The sequence below is a fragment of the Calypte anna genome, chromosome 1 (assembly GCF_003957555.1).
Source record: "Calypte anna isolate BGI_N300 chromosome 1, bCalAnn1_v1.p, whole genome shotgun sequence".
Taxonomy (NCBI): domain Eukaryota; kingdom Metazoa; phylum Chordata; class Aves; order Apodiformes; family Trochilidae; genus Calypte; species Calypte anna.
The window spans coordinates 30,240,824-30,264,738 of NC_044244.1; the positions used below are offsets into that span (position 1 = coordinate 30,240,824).

The window sequence follows — 23,915 nt, forward strand, 5'->3', positions numbered from 1 at the left end:
TAATGGAAATTATTCTCTTTCTCATTTCTGAAAGTAAAGATTGTGAGCAGAAATGGGCAAACTACCTCTTTACCAGAATTATCAGGAAATAATATGTGCCTACTAATGATAATGATTGCTTCACTTAATCTAATCTTCTAAGAACAGAATATTGTTGTTCTTTTACAACACAAAATGTAGAAAAAATATTTGATTGATATAAACAACATACAGAAGAAATCACTAGCAGGCTGGTAAAGAATAAGTTCTAGTAAGCAAAAGGTAAAATAATAAGGAGGGAGGTCAAAAAAGCATTTTGAGAGTCAAGTGCCTAAAGGAATCAAAAAATGTAGTCAAACTGTTCTCAAACGTGCTGTGAGCTGGCAGCCTGCCAGCTAATCAATAAGACCCACGGGGCTTCCAGAAAGAGAAAACCTGAGTGGATTCAGTAACCAGGAAAAAAGATCTCAGGGATATTCCCATAGCATGGGCCACCCTAGGGAGAAAAAAAATAGGTGCAGCTCAAGTGTAGTAAGGGAAGCTTTAGGATAGATCAATAAAAAAGGTAGCGATGAACCAGCAGGACGGCATCATATTTCTCCATATTTCTATGGGATTGTAAAAGAACTACTAAGAGCAGTGCACAACCCACCACTTAAATGGTGCTAAGGGAATAAATAAGCAGATGTGATCCTAGTTTTAGAAAAGAAAATTAGAAAAGGTCCAGAGATCTACAGACCTGTAATTCTGACTTGGAAACACTGGCCTGAGAAACTTAGGATAAAGCATAGAACTATTTTGCTGGGCAAACGTGCCATGGTTTGAGGGGACACAGTTCCATTTTATGGTTTCAATACGAGTACCAAGAGAGAAGGTGTTGTTCAGGACCCTAAAGGATCCAGGGGACAGTACAAAGAGGGGTCAGTATTCCCTCCCATCTCATGTCATACCCTGCAATAAACAGGAAAGTGGAAAAGCCCATCCCGTCTTTTTCCTTTTCTCAGACATCGCTCGTGGTCTTTATCCAAGCTCATCCCGTGCTCTGCAGGATCCATCTCCATTGGTCCATGGGAAGAGCCCTGGCCCTTCCTCCTGAGTCAGATCTGCTACAAGTGACTTTTGGACACTTATATCATTGACCACTGAAATCAGTTTTTGTACATATTTGTATTTTTTTTTCTTCCCTCTTCTATCGAACCTGTTCAAGCTTTAACTTCCAACCTTGAAGTTTCTCTTCCTTTTTCCCCTTTCATCTTCCCCTGGGAGGGTGGAGGGGAGTAGCAGAGAGCAATTCTGTTCTCTGTGTTCTGGTTCACCCTGACCGTTAAACTGAGGCAACATGATAAAATTGGAAAAAAATGCCATGACTTCCATAGGGAGAAAATCTTACCTCATAAATCCACTCAGCTCCTTGAAAAGAGTCAGTGAGAGCACAGATTAAGCTTCCTCCCAAAAGCTTTTTAATAAATAAATTTCTCACAGTCAAAAAGAAAGGATAGGAACAAAAGGTCTTTTTTTTTTTTTTTTTTTTAAAAAGGGAAATTTCCAAAGACGTCCCACCAGCACCTATGAAGCTGCGTGCTCCATTTACCAATAAATCATCCAAGAAATATGAATATCAGTGTGGCAGAGTTTGATGATGATACAAAATAGTTTAGGGTACTATAAGCAAAAAGCAAAGTTCAGTGTGATAGAGAGAGCTCAGAATAGGACACACATGGGATTCCACTGATCTGTCTGAGATATATTCATTAAATTGAAGGAATCACAACCCTAGAAACGCCTCTTTCTCTCCACTGCCTATAAAAGAAGCACATGGTGGCTGCCTCAGATGTCTTCCATCTACATGTAGTCTGATGAAGACGTGTGTAAAATGTCAGTACATTTCCATTTACATGTCAGTAAAGTGACAGACAAAATTCGATGTCAATAAATGTATTGTCAACTAAAGTAATGAATATGGAGGGAAACCACCTTGGCTACACATATATGATTTAATGCATTTAAAATTGGCTCTTACCATTCAGGAAAGGAACCATAAGGCACTTCTGGTAGGTCTGTGGGAAGCTCTGAGTTCACTGTTAACAGTGGTGGGGAAGACCTGTGGCTTTGTCAAGTGTTGGGGATCTGGGGTCTCCAAGTACATAATAACACAAGCACAATTTAAGAGAGGTCAGTCAGGAGCTTTATTAACCACAACCACAGAGAGAGAACATTTGGGCAGCATTACTTGCTCTGCTCCCCTCTGGTATTCAAAGTGACTGCAGAGAGCCAGCCTACAGACTGTTGATATATAGGAAAGGAATAAAAAACAAACCAGAAATGAAATTATGGCATTGTGTAGATGGTGTTAATTTACCCTGTCTTACTGGTTTCAGGTCAGGTCTCATAATTTGAAAAATCATTGTAGAAATGGTACAGGTGTAAAAAAATTCATGAGCAGGACTCACTACACAGAGAAGAGCCATCTAAGGTTAATAAAACCATAGTGGTGTGGAGAAGGTGAATGGGGTTTACTTATTCATTCTTTGTTGTAATTTTACCAACATAAATGGCAGGAAGAAAAACTGATTCTGAGAAGTGTCTTGTGATCACAGGTATGTTGGCATCATCATCCATCTAACCCTGAAGCAGTGTAAGGGGTGAAACGCTGTACCGCACTGCAGGCATCTCCCAGCAGGTGGGGTGTGGGTGGATAAAGCAGAAGGAAGATGTTCAAGGGGAACATTTCCCTTTAGGGGAAACTACAGATGAGAGAACAAACTAAAAGCAAAAAGCAGGGCCCTCACACAACCCTTGCCACACACAGCTGGGGAGGCAGAGGACTACTGAGAGAGGCTGTGCTGAGAGAAGGATTCAGAGAGCTGAAAGAAACACAAAGCTTTGGAGAAACACTATGTATAATGGAAGATAAGTCAAATAAACCTGTGGTTTCTTAAACCTTTCTTAATCCTCTAACAATGTAGTGTCTAAGAAAGACAGCACAGTCACCTGGCTGCTGCCTGTGAATCCCCAGGAAGCATCTTCCCTGACTGTGGGCAGATAATCCAGAGCTTCCTTCAGCACCAGGCCAGTGAGTAATCACTTGGGGCATGACTTAGGGAACAAAGATGAAGGTATCCTAGTAACACACAGTGAAACAGAAAACTGAGACAGAGGTTAGGAAACACTGAAACACCTACAGACCCAGCAGACTGATCCTTCCACAATAAGTGACCTCAGAAAAACCCCACAAAACTGAGGTATGTTTGATGTACAGCATATGTTGGATAAATGAGTAGTATTTTCAACAGTCTGAATTTAGGCATTTGAGGGACTGTCTAAGCTGCTGATCAAAGATCGATTTGTAGGAGCTGCCAAAAATGCAAATTCAATAATGTCCCAAAAAAATTTTCTAAGTTAGCAGTTTCTGGGTTGGAGACTTTCCAAAGACAGATTAAAATGGCAGAAAAAAAAATTAAAAAGAAGTAGAAAACTTCTTCCCTGTCCTTCACAATGTGTATACAACAGCTCCATGCAGGAAAGAAAGCAGATGTGCTGCCAGCTGTTGTAACCACTTAGAAATGCATCAAGTTATATTCTGTCCTTCCTGAGAGCAAAGAGCTGACTCAATATTCACCAGACCTGTAGTAATGTGGCACTGAACAGCATGGTTAAACCCCAACCTTTGCAGAGTTTGGAGAAATGCAGAGCCAATCCTTCTTTCTGGAAAGATGCTCAAGATCAATTTTCTTTAAAGACCCTCTAAGATGTGTTCCCAGAGCAGAAGCAACAGGAGAGCTTGGGCAGGGGACAGTGACAGTGGGAAGTGGGACAGCAGTGGTGGTGGCACTGACTGTGGTGGCTCCTGCATCCTGTGGTTTACCCCTGCATCCCACCATTCCACATCTGACATGGAAACACTCATCACAGAGCCAGGAATTTGTCCATCCCCAGCACTGGGACACGGAGCACAAAATCTCTGCATGTTTGGTTTTTTTTTTTCCCCTTTTCTTGTTAGCCTCTCCCTTGTTCAAAAACTCATCCAGGATGATCTAAACCTTTGTAGTTAACAGCTTATTTAATATGATATTGATTTTTTTTTTCCCACATGCTTTAGGAAATAGGATCTTCAAGCACTTTGATGAAGTACTGTAGTTTCCTCAAACTCTTTTCAAGGTCTAACTGAAAGTCTAAATCCTAAACTGAATGTTTCCTATTAAATTATATCCACATTTCCTACAAGTCCTATAAAAATAAAGTATGCCCACCAGGATCACCGATGAAGGAGAACACCACAACTTTTCTGATTTCTCCAGTGCTAGAGATCCATCTACAGCTACACATGGAAAAAATGGATGAGTGTGATTTTGAGAGGAAAATATCCTCATAAAAAAAAACAGAGGAATGAAACAATGAAATCTGCCATAGTTACCTGTGAACTAAAACTAAAGAAAGTGGGAGCTAAATGCCATGTATATGCTGAAGAAGAAAAAGTAGTATGTGTAATTTGGATAGTATAAAGTGCAATTAAACAACAACATATACAGGAAATGAGTACATTATTTACATTTGATTTATCTCTTTAAAATAAACAAAAACAGAAACCAGAAAAAATGAAAATAATGAATCTGTAAAGTTCTGAAAAAAGATTTAACTGAATTTAACCTGATGTTATAATAGGGAATATAGATATCTGTAGAGAATTTTTTTTAAAATACCCATGTTATTTCTCATAATATGCATAATAACATAGATAAAATAGAATCCTATTAAATAGTAACAGTACATTATTTTGATGATACATAACAATTGTAACTCCAAACTTACCAGTTCTGAAATAAAATATCACACTTGTAAATACTGCCTATGGAAAACACATTTCAAATATTTTTCCGTTTCATTCACCATTAAGTTTGTTAATGGTTCACATGAAAATTTATTTTAAGTGTAATTCTACTTTTTTTTCTCTATATGAGTTCCCTGGAATACACAGGGAATATTTTTTCCCTGAATACTTCTGGAATTTAGATGTGCTGTATTAATTGTTTTTACAGAGTATTCAAGAGACTAACAGAAGTCTTTCTGAACCAGGATTTTCAGTTTGCCCAATGAAAATCATCTATCTTCATCACAGTTTTTAATTTTTAATCAGCTTTAATATTTCTATCACTCAAGTAGGAAAAAATGGGCTGCTGGCTAGAAAAGCTTGGGGTCTTCAGCCATCCTTAAACTTTGTTAAGTTTGAGAGAAACATGAGCTCAGTGCACATAACTGAAATCCTTTAAAAGTGTAGTCTACAGACTAATGCTAACTTAAATCAGCTGAGGATCAAGTCAGAAATATTATCCAGAGCACTTACAGAAACCTTACACAGCTTGCCTGTCTGCATATTTTCATTATACTCTGTAAGAGATTATGCTGGAGAAAGTCATAGGTAAATATTGTTATCTCCTGTATGTTATCTGCCCTGGCAAAGCTAAGGCTTTTTGTTTTTCTCTTTTTAACTTTACACAATTAAGGATTGGAGCCATTAGCAAAGAAGTCTGGATAGATAAGAGGAAAAGTTTTACAGTACTAGAGAAAACTAAAACAATGTGCTAAATGGTTGAACCAAAAGAAAGCAAAAAGGCTGCAAAATATTGACACTCTTGCTACAGGAAATGCCCATCGACTTTGCTAAGCACCTTCAGGTTATTTTACCATGATGTAAAAATGGTTAGAAAAAGAACTATCCATCTGTGTGGTGTGCTACAGCAGTGAAACTGCTAGAAAACAAAAGGCTTTATTTGTGGAAGAGAAAACATGAGTGTTGGTTTACTGCACATAGACAAAAGGTTAAACAATGTGTGACTCTTTAAACTGAAAATTCAGAGGCTGTATAGGAGGAAGTTCCCCATCGGTGCTTTCTATCCACAAACTACAAATGTGTGTCTGACAGCCAAGACCTGTGCTCAGACTCAAAACTGAGAAATAAGTTAGCTAGCCATAAAATACAATTGATTTGAGGAAATATCTCCCAAAGCCTAGGCTGAAACAAAGGTTACCAAAGAAATAATCAATAGTTTTGCCTTGTTTTTCTTTCCCCTTTTATTCCTGACCACCATTACTGGCCACCCCATAAGGAAAAGACAAGACATCATCCTGTCCCAGATATATTTAGAATAATGGCTTTAGTCGATGGGTTTTGTGCTTACAATAGGGAAGATGAGAGGCAGGGGAAGGAGTGTGGGGTTTTTTAGGACAATACATGCATCTCTGAACTGAATGACCAGATAGTTACCCCCAAAGTAAGTCCTCCTCTGACAATTAAAATTATTAGCAGACCTGGGTTCCTAATAAAGGGTAAAATACACCTTGACCAGATTCATAACCCAAAAAGAAAAAAAAAGGGAAGTGCTCTGTCACATATTGAATTGTAAAGCCTTACACATCAGTGCAGGAGTTGTGCAGGGATTTGGTCTGTGATACACTGCTTTGTCAGCCCTGTCATCTGTGTGCTGAAACTCTACCTTCACAGCAAGAAAAAATTGCTGGCACTGATGTATATGAATACTGCTCCTAAGATCACCAAAGCAAAGGCAAAAATGCCCAAAACCCTACTGACTGCACCAAGGCTAACATTTTCAGATTGCCTGATGCTCTACAGGAGCCCTGACACAGGGGTTGTGTCCTGTTGCTCCCTGCCCCACATCACGTGCAGAAGCAAAGGTGGTGGATGGCATGAAAGGCACAAACCCAGCTCCTGAGGGCATGAGGCAGCCAGGATGATGAGCAGGGCACTGTTCCAGTAGGATGCCCACAGGCTGGGATGCAAACACCAGCACATGCTGTGGGCTGGGGCTAAAGACCCCAGCCTCCCTGTCCTGCCTCTCCCTGACAATCTCAAATTCTTCCTCTGAAGCCTCCCACCTGAATTCCTGAGTGTCAGGGATGACATTCACAGGGCAGTTGCCTTGACACGGGATGTGGAGAGCCTTTTGAATTCATAAAACTTGAAAGACTTTGGTGAAGGCTATTCCTGACATCTTTCTCCCACTCCTATTTCCAAATGCAGTATCAGTCCCTCCCGTCTCTCCAGCTGATGAAATATAGCTGTTGTAAAATGCTAGCTAACCACATTTAGTAAATGGAGATAATCAAATAAAAATGCAACTATACTTACTAAAGAAACACAATTTCCAAAACACAGACTTTGGCTAGAGACTGTGTTTTGCTATTGAGTCTGCCAGGAGATCTGTGGACTGTTTTGTAAACAGTTCTCAGACTGGTGTTTGTGGGAGAGACACATGGGAAGGGGACAAGAGACAGATGGACACATGAAATGTATCCCAAGGGAAGTTCATCATGGAAGAAAATGCTCAAGAGCTGCTCTGATGGGGATCTCTGAGAACTGTGTTCAGTGGAAAGAAGGTGAATGGGGAATTGCTGTTCATTGTTCCCCATTGTTTCTTGTTACACAGGAGCTGGGGGACAGCCTTGACTGTATGCTTAAGAAAAAACAAAAAGAAAAATTTTTCCAACATAACACATATTTTAATTGTGTAATTTATTGTTCCCAAACTTATAAATGAGCTCTAAAGGAAATGAGATGAGTTTGTAAAGGATGGGATTAACAGGATTGTCAAGCAGTATGGTTTATGTGCAATCTGCATCCCCAACAGTCCAACCCAAATGACTGCTGAAGATCAGACGGTGTCCTGGAGCACCTGATGGTGTTCCACACAAAAGCATCCTTCATTTTTATTCTTTGTAATGCCCAAACCCTAGGGCATCCTATACTGATCACTATTAGATTCAGCATTATGTGACAGATATAATTTGACCTAATCAGTTGTTTGCGCATTCCAGAGGACAACCCATGGATTTCTCAGGGTTCTTTTTGACCTTTCAATAGCTGAAAATCTCATGCAGGAAGCCAGAATTTAAAATGATCCATTCTTCTTCTCTATTCCTTCCACTCTGTTCCTTTGACATAAAATATGGTCCATTCTTCTACTCTATTCCTACTCTATTCTGTTCTTTTGACATAAAATAAAAATTTTCTTTTTTCTTCTCCTAATACATAGAATAAGCTCATGATCAAACTCTGAGATGGCTTGAAATGAAGAGGATCCTCCATTGAATGCTAACTGTAAGCCTTGCTTTTATTTTTATCATTTCAATCCCTATTTTTAATGTTTTGTTTTGGAACAAGGGAGAATTTCTTGATAGAGGTACTGGGTGGACCAGGCATGGTGATGCTCCCCATCATCTGCTGTTCACTGACAAGGAAGAGCTGTTTGGAGACAGTGGTATCCATAGTTGTGACCACTCAATAGTGGGGTCCAAGATGCTGTGGGGAAAGAGGAGGAAGTGCAGCACAGCACAAGCTCTGGACTCCAGGTGAGCAGACTGCTGTTTGTTCAGGGCATTGGTAGGTGGGATCCCATGAGGAAGACCTAAGAGGTACTCAGAAGAGCTGGCAAACTTCTAATGGCAGCATCCTCAAGGCACAGGTGGGGTCCACTTTGATATTCTGGTAGATAGGTGTGTGTAACAGGAGCTGACTTGGATCAGGGCAGAGTTCCAGTGCAGGAAAGCAGTATGCAGGAGGTGGAAGGAGAGGCTACAAAGAAGTTTAGAAATATTGCCCAGGCAATATCAGGAAACCCAAAACTCAGCTGGAATTGAGACACACAAGGGATGTCAAGAGCAACAAGAAGAACTCCAGGCACTACAATAGTGATATAAGGCTGGACAAGGAAAATGAGGTTCCATTGCTGCATGGGTGAGTGACTTGTGACAGGAGACACAGATAAGGGTGAGGTTCTCTGTGTCTTCTTTGCTGTAGCCTTCAGTTACAAGGGGAAGAGCTGCTGGAAGTGGAAGAGTCAACTCAGGGATTACATATGAGAATTTACTGGAATGTTACTGGAGTCTGCTGCTAAGGCAGGAAATTCAGTCCTCTGCTTTTGTAAGAAAAGGCAAATATCCAGCACTTCAGGCTGATGTACCAGCTGAGTGCAGCTCTGGCATCATGAACCTTTGGCTTCACAGCCACTCCATGTCCAGGCACTACAAACCACAAAGACCCTCTCCAGGAGGGTTTTGGGGACAACAAAAGTTCTTGCTAGTACAAAAAGGGGATGTGAACTGACTTTTAAAGGGTGTTGAGAGACCTGAGCCCTGTTCAAGCTAAGGCACCTGCCCTGGATGAGAGCTGTTGCTGCTCAGGATGGAGAGCTACATACCAGATGTAAACAGCAAACCTCACCCTGGAAAGAAATGCACATATAACCTGCTTCAGCTTTCCCACACAACTTTTTCTTTAAGAGAGAAACATGTAAGCTAGGAGTAAATCACATCTGTTATATTGCTCAGACAATTCTATCTTTTTGAATTATATGAAAATAAGCAATTAGCTTTCAGACTATTGGGTTTTCTTCATGTATTTTAGCTGTCCATTTCCCATTCTTCTTTATAGGCCAGCCAGCAGTAGATATTTTGCTCAACCACGTTTTAAGAACTGGATTTCACACAATACAAAATTGTATTTTCTCTTTACATTTTCCCCACTTCTCAGAAGGCTGTGCAATACAGATTTCATACCATACACGTTTTTTTCCTTTCCTACTTATGCATGGGATTAGTTTCTAAAGCACATCATTATTCAGCAAACAGATAATGGGCTGTTGCAACAGAGATGCAGGTTGTAGGTGTTGTTCTTTACATTCTTGACATTTGTGACTAGGGACACTTTCAATGATGTGTTCCTGTTCCAGTAAGAAACCTATTAAAGGCTCTGATATCACATACATGCAAGTTTCCATCTTCTTGCAGAAGAAGTAAGTTGCAAAGTTCCACAGATTGCCTGGTGATTCAGAGTACCAAAACACAATGGTTGCTGTGAAATGATATATAAAATCTTAATTGTGTTTTAGGATATTTTCCTTTCTTTTTTCTTTTTTTATCTGTTTTAATTTTTTAATATTTTTTAAAAATAATGGTTTAGGACCTCCTAGCAAAAGAGAAAACTTTAGAAGCCCACACTACCTGTAAAAACCTGAGACTTTTTTTCTCCTTGTGGACACCCTGAGCAGGTTGGTGCCCAGCAGTGCCTGGCAGTGCTCAGCTGCTTGGCAGCCTCAGGCTCAGCACTACAGGGAAATAACATCCTTACAGCTTCCAGACCCCAGGTAGTAGCTCTGCATGGACCTCTTATCTTGGCAAGGCTAAAGCTCAAGGATCCCTGTCCCACTCTTTCATGCATAGCACAAACATATATTTTGAGTATGCACATCATGGAGAGAGCATCCTGCTCCTCTCCATCACAGACCTACAGCTCCACAGTTCTGCCCTTCTCCACTGTGCCAGGCAGTGTCTGACAGGAATTTCTACTTGTGTGCAGTGTGTCTGTTGTGCAGGATTAGGAACTGGAGCTTGGCAGTACAGAAATCTTAACAAAAAAACTATCTTCAGAGTGAAGACTGGTGGAAAAATCATTAACAAATGTCATGTCAATAAATACATTTAGCTGCAAATGTTGGTTGCCTGAGATTCTTCTTGGGCCAGGACAAGGTTGAGAAGGAAGATTATTGCAAGGTGTTCTAATAAATTAATATTGTCTTGAAATTAAAAGATCACTGCTGTGGAATTTGATCCCATTGTTTTGGAATCCATGGGGGCCTTGTACATAAGGAAAAGCTACAGATTTCCACAGCATATTTATTTGGACTAGCATGTAAAAAATATTTCAGCTCTGCTCAGTTAGAAATTTCTAGAACTTTAGAAGATACAGACTGAGAATGATGATTGGTATCTATATTTTAGAGTACCTTCTTCACACTGAACACATCCCTGTGCAGAAGCCTGCACAAAGCCTGTGGGGCACTCATGGACAGCCTGAACAGATTTATGACATAAGACCCAGGCTTGGAAGAGGATCGTTTTGCAAACATGAATTTACCTGCTGTGCTCCCTTCATCTTTTCCCTACCTGTCCCCTGAGGTCCCATGTTAACAGCCAAATGGTGTTTTCCAGTTTATTTGTCTGCTGTGGCTTTCTCCTTGTCAGATGGAAAGCTGTGACTCCTCCTACTGCACCCTGGAGGATTCCCAGTGGGTCTCTCCTGCAAGCACCAGGCAGGATTCACACCACTCACTTCTCATGGAGAAGCCTACAAAATATAGCATCATTTGTGCTAGAAAGCACACCACAATTTTATTTATGTTATTTGGCTTGGACTTCTTTTGCAATAACAGCAGAAGTAAGTAACTTTCTCAGGGAGAAATTTTAGTTCCACTGAAGCCATTAAGTATTATTAATACAACCAAGTTTTGGGGGAATTCAGTGGCACGAGGTAGATCTTTTCTGTACTGTCAAGTCAAGCCCAGAGTCTGTCTGAGGTCAGTGAGATTTCTGAATGATTAAAACTCTTTTTAAAAATATTTTTTCCGTCGTTTTTAACACAACGTAATAGGACTATGGTACTTTGTATGAAATTGTATTTGGTATTTAATAAATCTCAGCACTGATTTGCTTTTTTAATTGATAGAGATTCATTGACGGCTTATTCTGTGGTCCTGATTTTAAAGTGCTTGTAGCCTCTCATTTCAAATAGTTTTTCGTAGTAATATAAAACACAGCTCAAGTTGTGTTTTCAGCATGAGCCAAGATGTACCCAAGGGGTGCAATTATCACTTCCTATATCAAAGCAAAACGAGGAAGTGTTGTACTGAAAATATCCTGAGATAAACAAAGATTCTAGAAAAAGCTGTGTTTAAAGTTTACTTTTATTTTTCCAGAGATAGTCAGTAAACCATGTGAAGTATTTTTCTGCCCAGGTTTTATTACTTAATTTTTGGAAGCATGACTAGCAGATGTGAGATATCTCAGACCAAGAGGGATTTTAAATGCTGGATGATTTAAGATCTTTGCCTCTAATAAATAACTTCCAATAAAACTAGATTGCACAGCGCTGAATGGCACTCCTTGCCCTGAGGCCCATGCAACCTGCAGTTGCAGCTTTCCATGAGCTCCTTGTACATGGAGCTTCCACCCCTCACGACACTGATTAAGCCATCAGGATCTAAAAATAAATAGCACAGGCACAATGATGGAGGAAAACCAGCTGAGGCATTAGTGCTTGCTGACAGTACCTTTGTTCAATCAGAAACCACTGTAAATTTTCTGATTACTGTAATTCTTCAATTAACTCACTCTGTAAATTATTACACAGCCCCTGCTTGAGAAGGATCCAGAACATGAGGCAGTGGCAGCACTTCTGGTTTTTACCACCTCAAATGTATCCTCATTGCAGCTAATCACAAGACTTCTCATCTACCTTCCAGAAGAGATTTAAGCATGAAAGACAGAGACTTTAAATCAGTCAGTGTAAGCCATGAATAACTTTGTTAGAATCAATGTATTCAGTCAGTGTAGTTTAGATAAGGCTCAGCCAAAAGGACTTTTAACTCTAATCCAGTCTCAGCCCTGCCTTGCATGGTGACTCACAGCCTTACAGGTTTTAGACTGGGCACAGATTTTAAATCAGCAAATTGTTGATAGGATAATGGATATCCCTTTTCCCTGATACTAAGAGTTGGAGAAAAGTTCAGGAGGGAATAATTGATTGTCTACTGCTATTCCATAAAGGTAACATGGGCTATAGAGCGCTTTATAAGGGTAAGCCTATGAGGGGGCTCATTTTGGGTCATCTGCCCCCCACAGTCTGGAAGTGCCATGGCACTGCAGAAAACACACACACAGAGAAAACAATATTAAAAGGTATCTCATGAGTTAGGTCAGATGGAAGAAACTCAGTTTTTACAGCCTGCCAAAGGGAAGGCTTAGGGGAGATCACAGAATATAAATACCTCCAAAGGAAGAGGATTATTCGCATTACCAGAATATGACTAAACAAAAAGTAGTGGCTTCAAACTCTGGAACACGAAGTGCAGTGGAGTAACTAAGCCCTGAACGTAGCATTGTACCAATGAAGAAGGGGCAAAGGGGGAGGAACAAGGTCAGATGAGAAGACTTAAACTGATAGAGGAAGACAGAGGATTACAAACGTAATTCGGTGTTTAGGAAACTGTGGGATTAGGAGTAGGCAAAAACAATATCCTTCCTCTCTCCACAGAAGAGCCCTGAGGCCTTCTGCATACTGCTCCCCAAGGCAGGATGTGCTTATCTTTAGTGGCCTTCTCTGTGTGAGTTGTACTTGTCCAAGAAGAATCAACTTACCAAAGCAAGGCCACCACGAACCCACACACTGCATTCAGCTTCCCTACAAATCCACACCTGCTGGGGTGCCCCAAGGGTGGAGAAGATTTCTTGATCTGATACAGCATCATGTTCACCCGAGGCAGTCATCAGAGCAGGAACTCCTCATTCTTTAACTTGCTGCCTCCAGTGTGTCTACCATGATTATTAGCAAAAAACCAAAAAACCAAAACCAAAACGAAAGCCAAACCCAAAAAAGAAAAAAAAGAAAAAAGGAAAGAATCATCTGAAACATCTCCATGTGGACAATGTAATTCAAGTTCACAGATTCACTATCTGTAAAGTAGAGATATGCAGGAAACTGATACTGGGGCTGTTTTGAAACTGTGTCTGGTACACATGGAGTGGTGTGCTTAGAGTAATAGTGGGAGAGGGTTGGGGTGCTGGGCTGCTTGAGGAGCTCCTTGAGAAAAGGAGGAAGTGACCCAGCCACCAGAGGCAGAAACCTGAAGGCAAAGCATGGGTGTTCTCACAACATGGGACGAGTAACTTTGAGGCTAATCAAGAAGCAGGAGTTGGTAGGAAGCCCTGGATTGTAGACTCATCCAACCACTGCATGGACAGCTTGGTTTCTCTCTAATTAATCTAAAATATATATCTTGTTGCCCAAGGCCAGAAAAAAGGAAAGTAACAAAATGCCATCTCTTGCTCCCATGTCCTCCTGAGGCCAGGCAAGTGACACAGACAGTGAGCCAGACACTTGGGGTGCTTCAAATCCCAGGACTTAGGTTTTGCAATACATTTCTTCTCCATCCTCTCACAACACAGGCTGCCTTTTCAGGAAGCTGCAGTGGAGCTTTTCCCTTTAACTTCCCAATCCTTTATGAGAGCTAAAGGTTTTTTTATTAAAATGTGCTGCCCAATAGTATTTACTCAGCTACTGGTTTTAATGCCTTACAACATTTTAAGATTCATTCTCTTTTCTTTCCTTTTACGGAAAACTCCAGACACACAAAAATGAAGCTCCCTTTTAAAGGAAGAAGGGAACAAGTTTTGAAACAAATAATAAAGACACATAAATCACTGCATTTGCAGACAAGGGATGTCTATTTAGTTGAAAACACAGCCATATCCATATACAGCTGCATAACCTTTCTCCCACCAAAGCAATGTCAAAAGTGAAGAAGAGTTCATTATCAAAATATTTTTCAACTTAAAATAATTGTTGAGGCTTAATGGAAAAGGGCTGTGGTCAAATAACAAAACTCCTTGAGACTATCAAAAGTAGAACATGGGTTCATACAGAAGACTATACCTTTCAGATACATGTTAAAAATGGTCTTTTGTTTTAGGATTTTTTTTTTTTAATAAAGTCATTGATTCTAAAACAGACTTAAGTGTAAAATATTGCCATGAATTAAAATATGCACTTGTGTTTTCAATAAATAAAGAAAAATTCAGAAGATGGCAAATTATGATACTCAAGAACTATTTCAAGAACAGCAGTGCCTGATTAGTCCATATTTTCATCAAGTAAGCAGAGGACAACCAATTCTATAAATACTGTTAGGGTTTATGTCAGTAAAAATTAGCAGGATGCGATCTTTACAGTCTCAGTTGTTTTGAGATTAATAGGAACATATAATGAAAGCAATTACCCTCTGATATTTTGGTGCATGTCTCAGTGTATCCTGGAAGGAGTCCAGTAAGTTGTTTGTCTATATCTGATCTATAGAATAGTGATTTGTCATTTTAAATTGCTCCTTATGAGCAATAAGCATGGAGTATTTGTATAAATAGCAAATGTCTCTTGACTCTTACCTTTCAGAATGAAATACTGAAAAAAACCCAATGTGATTTGCTGACACTAAAGTCCCTGTTGAAGCTAAAAAGTGAAAATTGGCCTGATATTCAACACAACTGTGTATACTACAGCCTGTGTGTGTACAAATCATGTTATTTGAATGGAAACAATTTTCTGTTAAACATTCTGGGGAGAAACAACCTCTGCTATGTCAGGGAAGCAAGTCATTTATTTTTCCAAAACTTAACTGAGCTGAGAGAGAAGTTTGAGAAAGGCAGACTTTAATGCTGAATGAAATCAGGGCATGACCTGGTGAAGAGAATAATTCCTTACAGCCTTTTGGGTTTTCATGCAGTGTATGGGGTCTCTTCCACCCCATCCCTTTAAAAAAAGATTCAGGGTAATAGGTGAAATTGGAGATTCAGACACTACAGCCCTTGGATACATACTTGGGGGAAAAAAAGACTCTTGAAGCTGACAGGAATATTTTCAGTGGTTTCAGGTGAGGACTTGAAGGAGGCACTGGGAAAGCACTGGGAGCAGCATCAGGATGCTGGCAGCTGGGGGGAGGTGGCAAGAGAGAAGGATTTGGTGGGAGACCTCCCTACATTAACCACTAGCAAGTCGGTGCTGCTTTCCATCCTTGGAAGTGTTCACACTTCTTTTTCTCTTGAAAGAAGTTTTCCCTGAAACACTGATGCAAAGCATTGACAACGGGCTGAAACAGGGGTGGCCACAACTAGCACCACCTATACATTGGGTGTTTAAAACCTGTAGTCAGTCCTGCTGCAGGAACTGCCCCACCATGGTGATCAGTGCTGTGAAATTAACCCTCTCAGATCCCACCTTCATCCCAATGAGACTTTCCCAGACTCTCGCTGTTGGTATTGCTCCCTCACAGAAGATCAAACCCTGAGGTGTTGGTGTGCTCCAATCTGTGCCATTCCCTGAAGAGCTGTCACTCTCTTAAGGTGAGGTGACCATCTTTCACACTCTCTGCAGGTCAGATGAGCTCACAGCATCACTGCAAATGACCAGCAGGACTTTATAAGTATTTTCCTTACAAGCAGATCCCAGCTGTCCCCTCTGTAACCCTTTCCTAACCTCACAAAGACGAACCTAGGTGCTGTGCTAGCAGCTCTAGGCTGTCATTTCACCAAGTCAAGCCATTGCTCTGACCCATTTCCAAGCCACCTTTCACCCATTTCAAGCAGTGTGGCATTTACCAGTTGCCTTTGTGCTCTTTCTGCACCCTGCATCACCCCAATGGCTCTCCCTATGGGCACCGTCATAGAACAACACTCAGCTATTCCCCAAGTAAAGTTTAATTTTCATTGATTGGCAGCATCATTTGCAATTTTAGCCATAGTTATGCTAAACTTGGTATTTTTAGAACACCTGTTCACATTTTTTTCATCTGTCTCACATACCTTTATTCAGACAATTAGTTTTATGTATCTATTTATGTCAGGGCACATTTTCTGATGATAATTTTTGTCTTCTATTTTTTACAAGCAAGACTCAGATGAAATAAAATTTTAAGAATGCACAAAAAAGAGTTTGTTAAAATAGCTTTTGCAGGTAAAATAAATGATCTTTTATCTACAGTTTACACAGGGAAAAAAATAAGTTCTTAAACTATGCTTTGTATTTAAAACTATTTTACTACACAAAAGAAATATTAATTGCAGTTAGTGAGCAGACAGATCACTTCTCATCATTGTGGAGCTGATTTCCAAAGGCATTTGGTACCTAATAAAGCAGTTCATTACCTTCTGGGACTTCAGAAATAACTGCAGTAGGCCAGGCTGTTTTGCCTTCATCAAAAATCAGTAATAGGAAGATGACAAGGCACTTCTGAAAAGCAGCCATACATGCAAGAATATCTTTGTAAATACATCCAGACATTATTTAATTTTCAGTTTCAGCTGGTGCTGTTCTTGTCCATTTGAGGTTTTCTTTGTAAACTGGAAGACAGAAACTTTTTTCTGTTTTTTAAACTCAGTCTCTGAGCTTTAGATGAAGTTACACAAATGAAGAAAATATTACAGTTGCATTTCACAACCAAATTTCCACTGGAATAAAGAAAGTAGAAAAGCTTCTTCCATGTCACAGAAACTGAAAAACTCAAAAAAACCCAAAAAACAAATCAAAACCAACCAACCAAAACACAAAACAAAACAAAAACCTCTTGATTCATTGTGGAGATTTGCACAACGTGATAAATAATATTAGACAAAATTATTTAATTCAGGTTGTCCATATTGATACAAAAGTTATCTTTCTACTTTAACACCTGAGACCAGAGTAAATTTAGCAGAACAGGCTGTCATTTCCATGAATATAATCAGAATTTTTAAAAATGTATGTATTCACTTTAAAAGAAGGCTTCCAATTTAAAGAAGACAAGAATGGCTTTTTTTATGTCGGTAAACATGAAAATAAATTCTGATGTTTATAAGTTGTACCTTGAGCTTAAAAATCTTCTAATCATGTGTGAGGGTGTCTATAAATCTGAAGTATACCCAGTTCCACATTGTCTCAGTAGGTGATGCTCCACAGTTACAGGTGCATACATAGTGACAACAGCACTTGTCCAGCAGCATTTATTCAACAGAGGCCCTGACAACAGAAGCAGTGGGGGAGACAGCTCTAAAAAGAAGACAACTACTCTGAGTAGATCTGGAGGGAACGCATGTGTCTTGTTCTGATGAGTGATCTGGAGGGAATGTGTGTTTCTTGTTGAGCTCAGCCCAATAAAATCCACAGCCAGACACAGTAACCTCCAGTGGCAGATGGTGGAGCTGGGTCTCCTCCAGGTCCTCAGGTTGGAGGAAGGAATCAGGACAAACAGAACAGATGGGCACTCCACATCCTTACACCAGTTGGGGCAGATCTGCAGCTCCTTTAGTCTACTCCTGATGGTGTGGACATGGATCTCATTCAGTACAGTCATGGGTGCTCCAACAAAAATCTCTTTGTTTCTCACAGTCTTTCAGCATGTGTTTCTATCATCCCAATCTTGCTTTAATGCCTTGCCCAAGATTTTGACACTTTTAATAAACAAATACTCGTTATAAAGATAATTTTGCCCATCCAAGTTCTAAATCAGAGTAGCAGCTACCATTGATAAAGCTTCAATGTTGGGATATGCAAGTTACCCAACATTGTCTTGAAAATGTGTTGAGGCTGAAAATAAGTGATAATAAACTAATGTGGATTCATTATGCTGACTCAGAGAAACAATATTACAATATAAACTCCAGGTAGTATCTTTCTATTCAGAGTGCACGTGGTCTTGCTAAGACAAATAGGTATCTGAAAATTTGATTCTTTGGGCTAAAGAAGCTGCTTCGATTCTTGAAGGTAAAGATTGATGGGATAGCGCTGGGAAATTCAAAAAGAATAAAAATTGACAAGAAAAAAGGGGGTAAGATGAGACCTCTCTTTTAATATGCAAGTGACTTTCTTGTTATTCTATAAGAACATTGTTACCATCTAATTTTGGGGCTGCAGGTTGGTGTCAGAGATCTGGGGAATCCAAGTGTGTAATAACACAGGCATAACTTAGGAGAGGACAGAAAGGAGCTTTATTGATATGATCAGAGGGAGAGAACAGGGAGGGCATTGCTCCCCCTGCTACCCCGTGCTCTACCAAGTGCTATAGGCTGTGTCAGAAAAAAATATGAAGAGGTGAAGAAAACCAATCATTTCAATGTTAACAAAGCCAGCTATGCATCCCTAGCAAGGAAGGCCTCCTCCAGTAGCTTGCTGGCTGCCACAGCTCTAAGAGGGAATCACACAATAAATAAGGTGAGGATGTGGAGGGACGGCTCTTGGTGGAGTCCATGTGAGGAGGCACATCCCAGGTTGCCCTCAGTCAGAGGTGGGGAGGGGGAAACAATCACAGGCTGCTTGCTCTTAGTCAAAAGGACTTTTCTTTTTAGTTAGGATAAAATTCTTAGCCAGGCCTCTCATACCTTAAATAATTTTACCACCACACTGTTGCCTCAGGGTGTTTGCTCTCACAGTTTTGTTCTGTCCAGTCAGTTCTGGATTATCGTAACAATCTGGCTTTTTTACTTCACTCTGACACATGCAGTTGGGGAATGAATGTGCTCATAGTAAAAACCTGTTTTCTGCAATGTGCTGGCACAATCTTCCCAGTCACAAGAAGTTCACTGGGTCATGCCTAGCAAATGAAATTAAAAGACCTCCTTGCTGCTGCTCTCCCTCACCCCCTGCCAAATACACATACCAACTATTCTGATGATACCTCAGTACATAATAAAATCTTACATGCTGTATTTTCCAGCTTTTATGCCCAGGTTTCCTAGCAGCAGGTTGTAATTGGAAACTGGCTGTGAAATAAACAGGTACAAAATGACTGACAATTCCCCAAGATGTAAAAATAAGCACATTTTAACCCCATGCTGCTTGAAGTGTTCCTGCACAGATCCTACAAACTATTGTCTTTGCCTGATGCCGAAGAAATGCTTCAAAGATGAGGCCCTTTGGCTTCTTTTTTAAGTACATGCTACCAGAATGATAAGCTTATAAAGTAGGTGATGGCATTTTTGCACTTGGGATAAAGGTACAGCATTTGTACCATAATTACACAACACTTCCCCTGTATTCTTCTTTGAACTTATTTCCCCAACAAGTATATTCTGATTTTTTCATTTTTAGCCAGGAGTGCTGTTAAGATGATATTACAGTCTGTGTCTTTTTCGCATCAAATTCACATAACTAAAACCAAACCAAAGCAAAACTTCTACTGAAAATACCTTAAACTGATTGTACAACTGGAAGTTCTTAGCTATTCTGATGATAGATAACACTAATCCTACCCATTCCAGAGAGATGAATAAACTGAAAAAATTCATTACATATGTTGTATACATTGTACATAAAACTCATTTCTTCTCTTTATTGTATCCTCATACACTTCCATATAAGCTTTTAGCAGTGTGGTTTTCATACAACTACTGTAGTCTAGAACCACTCAGTATTTTTACCTTTTCTTACTCAGCATCCAAAATCCCACATAAATGTCCATGTCCCACATTAAAAATAAAAAAAATTACTGGGTATCTGCCCGGGGTCTGTAACACTGGGGAAAATTAGGGGTAGAGGTGATTTGCAACTCATAGTTTGAGAAAAGCAATTGCAGGCTGAATGGCTAGGGCTGTAGTTAATGCTGCCAAACACTTCCCATTAGAAACCCTTCATTTCAGTCATTCAAAACTCTTCCAGAATTTAACTGTTGGGGCTGAAATTTTCCACGCCTGTTTTCCAAAAGAGTGTCAGCATAAATTGTCCAGTTGTTTCCAATAATAAAGTCAGCAGAAAATATATTATTTGCCAATCATACTATTTACCAGTGATTGCTACAACAGTTTTGTCAATAATTTCTGGCACTATGATGACTTCAGGCAAGGAAGTGAAATTTGGCATTGAACAGTCTTTCTGTGATGTGGATAAGCCTTTTGTTGTGCATCTCTGTGTGTGGAGGGGTATAATCCTCAAACATAGCCAACTTATACATAATTGAGAAAATATCTGATTGCACATGCTTAGTAGCAGTTGATAACTAGCATTTCCAATGATTCTGTCCGTGCTAAGACTATTTTATTTCTGACCCCAGGACACAGGAGGCTAAGACAAGACTTTGCCTGCATTTACTCTTCCTAGATGCCCAGGCCCAGGAAGCTGAACAGGAAACCAAGGTGGAGGTTACACCAGGTGGCTGTGTGGATCAGACTGCTCCCTGCTGTCAGAAAGTGAAAGGCATTGCTCTCCTTTCAAGCTATTTTACCCAGTTAGCCTCCCAAAACCATTCTCCTATAAAGCCACCCCTGTGCAGCCACTGATGGCCCCTCAGCTGGCCCCCCAACTCCAGCAGGATGCTGCATTTCTGCTGCAGGAATGTGGGGCTCTCGCACCCACATCTGACATCAGGGAGGGCTGTACTGTGAACTAACAGAGCCTGAAGAATGGTTGTCTATTGTTTTCTTACCCAACGTCCAAATTTTGTAGTTAAAGTTATTATTTATATTCCTCCTTGTCAGCATAATAACTGAAAAATGAGACTAATAATACTCTTTATTGCAGCAAAGGAGTACAGCAGTAAGTTCATTACTGCTTGCAAAACAGCTGGGTACACTAATGATGAACATGAAAGAAGTGGTCATAAGGAAACAAATAATTCTGCATTACAGCAGGTTTGTACAATGTGAAATGAATAAAGCATTGGATGCTCAGCAAACACCAGGATAAAATCAGATACTGAGTTCATTAATGGGCCATCTATATGAAGCATGTTTCCATGCCAGGTGTCTGACTTTAAAGATTTTCAGCAGAAGAGCTCCATCAAGGATAAAAAAATAGTGTATGTTCTCTTAATTAAAGAGTGATCACAATGCACAAGCCCAAAGGAAGCTAGTTAAAATTGCACAGATTAAAGCCATAAAAAAACAGAATTATGTTTTACTGCTTGACTTTCAAAACTTTGTGTCCTTTTAACATTGTTTTTAATGCATAATGTTAACACATGCAAATTATAACAAAATGCAGGATGACTAAAGTGAAAATTGACAAGCTTTAAGTGCTGATATGCTTTCCTAGGAGCATCATTTAGACCACATGATGTAAACATACTCCAAGCAACACTGAAACCTGATTTAATACCTAACAAAATATTCCTGAAACCTAGAAGAGACAATAACAAGATCAGCCTCAAAAGTCCTAGAGATAGAAGAGCTTTAATGTAAAGAAATGTAAACAAAATTCAGGATAACAGCAGCAACACATTTTACATTTTTTCCTGACATGTCTCTGGGGGTTGATGTGATTTAGCACCAAAATACAATTCAATGTCAAACACTAAAAATCCTTTTTTGGTGCAGTTTCACAAAGCAGTCCTCAGGTTTTCCATGAACACAGGGTGACAGCTGAAAAAAAAAAGGTCAGGTTAAACTTTATTGGAGGCAGTAACTTCGGTTTAGAGTCACTTAATGGGTAAATAAGAAGACAAAGGTACCAGTCTGGGGACCATCCATACTGTTCAATTTTTCCAGTGTCCCCCATCCCATCTCCACCCAACACCCTCCACCCCCATGTGCTGTCCCAGCAGTCTCTTTACCCCTGGGCATCCCCACCTGCCCCACTCCATGGCTCAGGGAACCTAAGGTGTACCTCAAGCTTCATCCCACTGCAACAGCATCTCTTAAATCTCTTAAGATACTTCCACACCAGAAAAGCAAATGCAAACCAGCTCTGAGAGAGAGCCATGAGGATGCCATGGAACATCTAGAAGAGATGAAAAGACAAGAGCTGTTTAGGGCAGCCATGAGCAGCCTGTAAGGACCAAAGAGCCTCTCTGATCTCACTTCATTTAGCAATACAGGGGTAGCCCAAGGGACTTGTCCAGTCTGAGGCACCAGACTGCTCTGCTGAGGACTTCCTAGCTCCTCTTCTTCAGTTCATGCCTCTCACTGAGCAAGCCACTACCCTTGGAGTCCTCATTTCTCAGCTGACACCATGCAAGTTTGAGTTTGTGATTAGGTTCAACAAGTGATTAGGGATACAAGCCCCAACAGTTTTCATCCTTTTTAGCACCTCAGCCTTCAACAAAAAGGAGGTTTCTGGCAGCTTCCCTTCTGTCATGTATCCTTCATGATCAGGAGATTCCCAGGCACCAGGCACCCTGGCATGCCAAGCCTTGAAGGGCCTGAACTTGGAACAGGGATTTGGAGCCAGTGCTTAATAAATTAATCCTGTGACTTACAATAAGAAGATTTCAAACACTCCTGTTAGACTGTTTTGAAAAATTTCCTTATCATACATTAGCATAAAATTATAAATAAGTTTGGTCCTGTGTGAATGATATTTATGACTGCACTGGGCTCTGGACAGTGACTTACACATGTCATATACCCTTGTGCCACGTGCATTTTAAGCTGCATGTGCAAGATAACCTGGTTATCTCAAAAGCTGTGGTACACTTTGGACTTGCCAGTAAAGTTAAGAGCCATTTATAATCATGAGGGAAACTAAGCTACAGTGTGTTTTTTTACTTTAATATACCAAATTAGTACTAACCATTGCCTTACACTTTGTCATCACATGGATTTTTTTCCAGACTATCTGAAGAAATTTGGATACTTGTGATGATGATTGATTTTAATGCATCAGTCATATATTTCTCTTCTTCTTCCAAATTATGCTTGCTGAAGAAACAGGAATGTACTGAGCAAGGAAAAGAACTTTTCAAAGTTAAAAGAAACGTACTCTCAATTTTGAAGGTGCAGTGAATGAATATTTTCAGTTTATTAACACAATGACATATTTCTGATTATTTTCAACTTAAACATATGCAATGAGATTCCAGTAAGATGGCTATATTTATTAAGTATAGGAGGTCACTGAGTAGACAGTATTACTGAATTGCCTGAGGTCCCAAAAATGTGCAGTCAGCCTTGATTACTGGTGGCCCAGTCTTACAAGGTACTAAACAATTTCATATTTCATTTCAGTATTATCCAAGAATGTTTTGCATCCCTTAGGAATAAGCACATGAAAGAGCCTGCTCTAAATTAGCAGAGAAACAGCTTCAAGTGAAATTCTACACTTGTTTTCAATGAGAAAAGTTTTTTCCAACAGAACAGCTACACCAGCATAACAGTTGACCCACAGATTTTAGAATTTCCTTCAGTTTCTGAGAGACTCCCCATATGGAGATAGACTGACTTGTTGCATGTACACTGACCAGTTCTACTTTGTGTCTGAAGTTTTTGTTCTGAGCACTTAAAAAATCACTGTAAAGGGCTTTATTCAATGTATACTATCCCTAGACAACCAATGTAACTTTATTACATACACATCTGTTGAAATATTGATCTGTGAAGCCAAGAGAATTGTTGATCATAGTCTGCAAATAATCCAC

General features: G+C 39.9%; 1 protein-coding gene across 1 annotated transcript in view; it reads right to left on the reverse strand.

Annotated features, from left to right (window-relative positions):
* Positions 1–21,763: 21,763 nt before the first annotated feature.
* Positions 21,764–23,915, reverse strand: part of LOC115600463 — a 39,354-nt gene continuing 37,202 nt past the window's right edge. The window contains exons 4-5 of the mRNA XM_030469509.1: positions 22,166–22,279; positions 21,764–21,921 (exon numbers count right to left, since the gene is read on the reverse strand). Coding sequence (XP_030325369.1) covers positions 21,847–21,921; positions 22,166–22,279 — 189 coding nt within the window. The 3' untranslated portion in view covers positions 21,764–21,846. The remainder of the gene's footprint in view (positions 21,922–22,165; positions 22,280–23,915) is intronic.